Source organism: Ananas comosus, unplaced genomic scaffold (assembly GCF_001540865.1).
Source record: "Ananas comosus cultivar F153 unplaced genomic scaffold, ASM154086v1, whole genome shotgun sequence".
Taxonomy (NCBI): domain Eukaryota; kingdom Viridiplantae; phylum Streptophyta; class Magnoliopsida; order Poales; family Bromeliaceae; genus Ananas; species Ananas comosus.
In genome coordinates, this window is record NW_017890881.1 from 10,607 (window position 1) to 16,768 (window position 6,162).

General features: G+C 34.0%; 1 protein-coding gene and 1 long non-coding RNA gene across 2 annotated transcripts in view; both read right to left on the reverse strand.

Annotated features, from left to right (window-relative positions):
• Nucleotides 1–275: 275 nt before the first annotated feature.
• On the reverse strand, nucleotides 276–1,844 carry LOC109704374. Its single transcript, XR_002214333.1, has 4 exons — nucleotides 1,804–1,844; nucleotides 1,600–1,659; nucleotides 1,450–1,511; nucleotides 276–491 (listed from the first exon to the last, which is right to left on the reverse strand). It is a non-coding gene; the product is annotated as an uncharacterized LOC109704374 (long non-coding RNA).
• A 471-nt stretch (nucleotides 1,845–2,315) lies between these two features.
• The window catches only part of LOC109704373 (transcription factor MYB44-like), a 5,427-nt gene continuing 1,580 nt past the window's right edge, over nucleotides 2,316–6,162 (reverse strand). Inside the window, exon 2 of the mRNA XM_020225123.1 lies at nucleotides 2,316–2,398. Coding sequence (XP_020080712.1) covers nucleotides 2,316–2,398 — 83 coding nt within the window. The remainder of the gene's footprint in view (nucleotides 2,399–6,162) is intronic.

Here is a 6,162-nt window from a genome sequence, read left to right on the forward strand (position 1 = left end):
ATAAAAATATAAGAATCTTAAGGCACTATCACATACATGTTTCAGTATTACGAAATAATAAAAGATTTAGCCCAAATCTTTTAAGAATTAAGCTGGTGTCACGTCCTGGGACCCAGCGAAAGCCCGCCCGGTGCGTGTCCAGACCCACCATATGCCTACAACTAAAAGGCGTCTATAACAAAGCGAAGAATAAAGCAAAAGTAAGCAAGTATCTATAGATATCAGAGTATGAATACGACTAAATTCTAATGACAAGTGGAAAGGTAAAAGAACTAAACAACCATCATAATCCAAAATAAATACATCATAATATACAAATACAAGATGTTAAATATACAAAAATGGTGGTCTCTACACATAGGGTACAAAAGCTCTCACTCTCTCCAACTAAAACAAAAGGAGAGATGAACAACCTAATAGCAAGCTCATCGCTAACTAGCTAGAGGCGACACCCTTGCCGCGGTCCCTAACCTCTTCCGAAGTGGAAGGCTCTGTAACAAAAACAACAAAATAGAAGGCGTGAAACTATTAATCAATAGTTTCCAGTGGGTAAGCTGCCGACATCAGCGAAATACACCACTAGGCTAAGGAAGCATAAGTAGTATATTCTAACATTTAAATGAAATGAACAACATGTATTTTAAGCATGAAATAAAATTTAGTAAACTACTATGTCTCTATTTTAGCAGAATTTCACATGTATAAGAGTTATTCTAACATGAATGAATATGTATATAAATAGCATGATATCCACAAGTACAACTAGTAGGATGTTTACATTTACATTTAGTATATTGTCCACATTGCATTTTAGTTCAATATTATTCCAATCATAAAGGACCTACACAAGATAGTCCGGCTTGCGTCGTGCCTAATGGTCCCGTGGTAGTCAACATTCCCACTCTAGGAATGAGCATCCCCCACGGTATCCCATTTAGGCTCCCAATCCCGCACGGGCGAGTTTATGTCGCGTTGGCTATCTCCGGAGTGCCGGCTTGTGGGGAGCGACCCTCACAAGCATATGCGAATGAGCACAATGGCAAGCAAGCGTAATCATCCGTCTCAAATCCAATGTCATCATGTCTAAAACAGGTATAAAGGCTAATGCCCCAATGGCCTATCACTATGTCATCAAGTAAGAGTTTATCCGTTTACTAAGTTCAATGCCACTTTATGACATTAATATCCACTATGTCAAACATGAGTTTTATGTCTGAGAGCATGTTATATTTATCATTTTCACTACGTAAAACATGATTCCAAGCCATGATTACTATGTACTTACCTCTCTACTACATAAAGATAAAATTTCATGATACATAATATATGCATTTAAACATTCTAAAATTCACATATGCTCTATCTAGCATGAATATGCATGATTTTCTATTTTACAATAAAGAATATAACATAGGGAGAGTTCACTCATTTCGGTGAGGTCAAACCCACCAGGAACTCCTTGGATCCCCTTTGTTTGCGCTAATAAAGATGTCCACTAGTCTCCTAGCTCCCTAAAGAAAATTCTAAGAGAGTTAGGGGTAATGAACGAACACCCCATGAGTCTATCTTTAACCAACCCAACATAAGGTCAAAACTCACCTTGTATGGTGTAGAACCCCATCAAACTCCAAGTGAAGGCCAGGATACTTCTAATCCAACCTAAATAGAAGTTCTACACATCAATTTAACCCCAAATGCTACAAATCAAAAATTCCCAAATAAAATCCTAAATTTCTCATTCTAAGTTTTCATCACAAAAATCCACAAGAAACATGATCTAAGGAGAAGATCAAGATTACTAACCTCTTTTGAAGCTCCAAACCAAGCTAGGAGTGAGTTAGGGTTAGAAATCTTTCCTCAAACAAGCTCCAATCCTTACTCCAAAGCTTCACCAAGGTGGAAGAACAATCAAAATACAAAAAAGAGCAACAGGGAGAGATCAATCACATGAAATCCCACAAGAAAAGAGAGAAAATCTAGAGAGAGATAGAGGAAAATACCGACCTCCCTCCTCCTCTGGATGCAGCACAAAAATTCCAGCCCAAGGGGTATGGGATATATATTGTATTGCAACAATTACAAAAAGAATCCTAAAAAACCTGCAGTCTGCGGACTGCACTGCGTACCGGTACGCGGGCTGTAGTACCGGTACCAGGCAGCAGCACGCGCAAACCCGAGCCTCGGGTAAGCGAGCAAACACACAGGGTACCGGTACCCTCGCGATGCAGTACCGGTACCAGGTCCAATACCGGTACTCAGCCAATACAGTACCGGTACTCTGCCCTGCAGAGCTCAACCCGAGAGCAGACCAAAATCTACAATTTAGAGGTTTTGGCGCTAAGTTTTTCATCCTTGCTCCTCGAGATGCGAGTCATAGGTCGGAACACAGTGAACGACCCTACAGAAAATCCGAAAAGTTTCAGAACACAAATCAAACAGTCGAACTTTACAATTTGCTAAAGTTCAGTGTGTTATAGCTGGAATGCTATCAATAGCACAAAATTGTTGGTGCTATTAGGTTTTCAGCCCTTGGATAAAGAAATTTACGGTTAGAATGATGTGGGCCCCCTAGGGTTGAGTGAGTTGCTGGTTGAATAGTATAATCTAACGGATGAAAATAGTTAAAGGGTTAAATCTAACGGCGGAAAACTCGATAGCACTAAGTGCTTGGTGCTATCGATAGTATCCCAGCCGAACTCATCTGTTAACACTAAATATTTTCTACCAACAATTTGGGCTAAAAAAGGCGCCGGTCTATATAAGCTAGTCTGAATAGATAAATTTTAGGGATAATTGCCTATATACCCCTCATACGTTTGAAAATATTCGATTTACCCTTACTTTTTTTTTCTTTCTAAAATACCCCTCATATGTCCCACCGTTATTGCAAAATACCCCCGCAGTTATCTCCTGTTAAGTCAACTTGGGTTAAACGTGAGTTAAACATCTACCACAGTTAAAAAAAATAAAATACCAATTTTGTCCTTAACTTAAGGGCAAATAAGAAATGTTGGTGATGGTAGAGGGGTATATTGGAAAAGACCAAAAGTCAAAATACTTTTTGTGCCCCTGACTTTAAGGGCAAATAAGAAAGTGAGTGATGGCGAAAGGGTATATTTGAAAGGGCAAAATAGTAATTTTACAGAGTTAACAGAGTTAATTAATAGATTTTAACTCTAGGGGTATATTAGAAATAGGTTGGAACATAAAAAGAGTATTTTTAATATTAGCCTTCTAAGAGGGGTAAATCGGAAAGTCGGAAACTTTTCAGGAATATATAAGCAATTGCCCCTAAATTTTAAATCCATACCAAACTTTAATAATAAGAGTCAAAATTAAACAAATCTAAACATAATAGAATAAATTAGATTTAACTTGAGGGGCTAAATAGTAAAAAAGCCCAACCCTAATATATAACAACTTTGCTTGCTGTACATGAAAAGGAAAGAGAGGGGGACTGGAAAACTGAAAACGAAAAACGACGTTTACCTAACCAGCATGCTACAAAACTAGTCTCTCAAATCTCTTTATCCTAGCTAGCAAAAAGGTAATAAATAGCATGTCCCCATCAATTTAGTCCTTACAAAAACATTTTCCTAGCTCCTCTCCCTCGTTAGCGGATAAGGACCAACCAACTAAAACCAACCAACAAACTAACCCAACCATCCCCCCGCGCGCCTATGGATGGATGTCAATGCGTACGGATATTTCAAATTTTTATTCCAATTTGAATCTGAATTCGAACGAACTGGATTTATTCGATACTAAACAAATATGAATTTAAATATAGAGATTAAAAATAAAAATCCGACGAATATGAATTCGAATATGAATTTTGACTGTATTTGATTCGAACCCGATCAAAACTTGAGTTTATTTTACATTATATAATATATATATATATATATAGAAAGAACTAGGCTGGTATACTATTGGTAGCACGGAAGCCTCCGTACTACCGAGTTGTTTTTACTGATGCGGCTTTAAAACCGACGATCTTCTCCGTTAGACTTGATCTACACTATTAAAAGTATTTGGAAACTAAATTTCATAATTTTTCGACATCATTTGGCTAGTAATCAAAAGGTCTCAAAATTGACAATTTTAATGGTAAATGTGATGCGTTTGTGAATTTAACGGTATAAAACAATCCAAATCTNTCTTCACTGTGTAAAAAATTTTTAAACAAATAATAAAGGATTCTCCGGACATTATAAAAATGGAGTACTCTTAAAAGAAGTAATGTTGCATTCAGATTAGGGATGTCAATGGATACAAATATCTAAAATTTTATCCGAACTCGAATCTGAATGAAGCGGATTTATTCGATACTAAACGGATATAGTTTGGGATATGGATATTAGAAACAAAAATCCGGCGGATATGGATTCAAATATGAATTTTGACTGTACTCGATCCAAACCCGAATCCAAATTTATTTTATATTATATATAATATGTATATAAATATTTGATATAATATCTAAATTTGTATTTTAAAAATTTAGATTTAATATAATATATTTTGAAATATCGAAAAGAGAAATAATTGTTTCGCGTTCGAGTTTTTGATTTCGGATTTCAGATATTTGGTCAGGTTTGGATTTAAATATGGATTTTAAAAATCTGTCAGGTTTAAGTTCGGATTCTAGGTTTCGGATTTGGAGTCGAATTTGAGTTCGGATTTTGAGAACCCGCCCCAAATTCGACCTGTTGAAATCTCTACACCTGCGGAGTAAATTAGTGAGTGCCAGAGATGGTTCCCAAGATGAAGACTTTTCTATTTTTTCAGATTCATATTGTTTGTATAATGGACGATGAATCAGATAGCCTCGCGTTTGGATCATCCCAACCAAAATTTTATTCAATTATCATCATCCATCTTGCAATATAAGTGGGCATTGCGACAACTACCAAAACAACTTAATTCATATTGGGGTTTTTTTAACTGGTGGTTGATTAGTAAAAATTAGCGCATATTGCATCATCTAGCCCTGATATTTAAAGTTGAAAGAATAATAACATTACTATATCTGCAAATACATATAATATTTTTTAAATAGATAAATTTTAAATATCACTTTTGTGGTTTCGCACTCTCTTGATCGCTTTAATACCATATGATTTAAATTGTATTAATATTTTTCTCTTTTCGTCAACCGCTCTGTTAATTTTCGATAAATCATATATAAAAACTTCAGATACTCCATCTATATTTATCGAATATTCATTTTAATACGCTTGAGTTTTAACTTTGTCACTGATTTAATGAAAAAAATTAGTGAAAAATAATAAAAATAAAATAAAATCACAGAATACTAAAGTGATACATTTTAAATCACGCGGTACCAAAATAAAAAAAATATAAAAGTACAAGAATATATAGTTTTTCCTTTTAAATTTTATATGTATTATAATACAAATAATACATAAGAATAATTTTACGAGAGTATATTTGATAAAACTGTAAAAAGTAGTACTAACAAAAAAAAAAATAATACAGGATATAGCGCTGTGTATGGGGAACACTTATTAGGACAACTTTAAACTCAGGCAAATTTTGAGATGGCCCACAGGTTCTTTTAATTCCTTAATTGACGACCCATAATATCTAGATATTTTATTTGAATAATTTTAATTACTTTAAATTAAACTTTCTTATTGAAATTAATATTGCTAATAATTATCTGCCGATAATTCATTCTAAATTTATTACTTAAAACAATTAAAAATTGTTTATTTTATAGTTGAGGTTTCTCAAGTGCCCAAATATTTCTCCAAATTTTCCCACAACTTGAAAATGGAAACAAACCAAGTTTAAATTTAAAAAGTTATACTTGCTGTTACTGAAAAAATAAAAAGAAATCACAACAAAAATGGAAAAAAGAAGAGTCGGAGTAATTTTTTTTTTCTCGAGATTTTGTCCTCAGTGTGCCCTATTAAATAGAACAGATTAAAGGATTTATAAACCTCTCTCATTCTTTTTTCTTTTTTTTTTTTCTTTGTACAAAAAGTACTTTTTCCACGAACTCATCTTATTTTGTATAGAGAGCTCTAACAAAAAAAAAAAAGAAAGAAAAAGATAGAAGAGATTTAAATAATAAAGAAAATTCGAGAGAGAGAGCGAGAATTAAAAAAAAAAAAAAAAAAAAAAAAAAAAAAA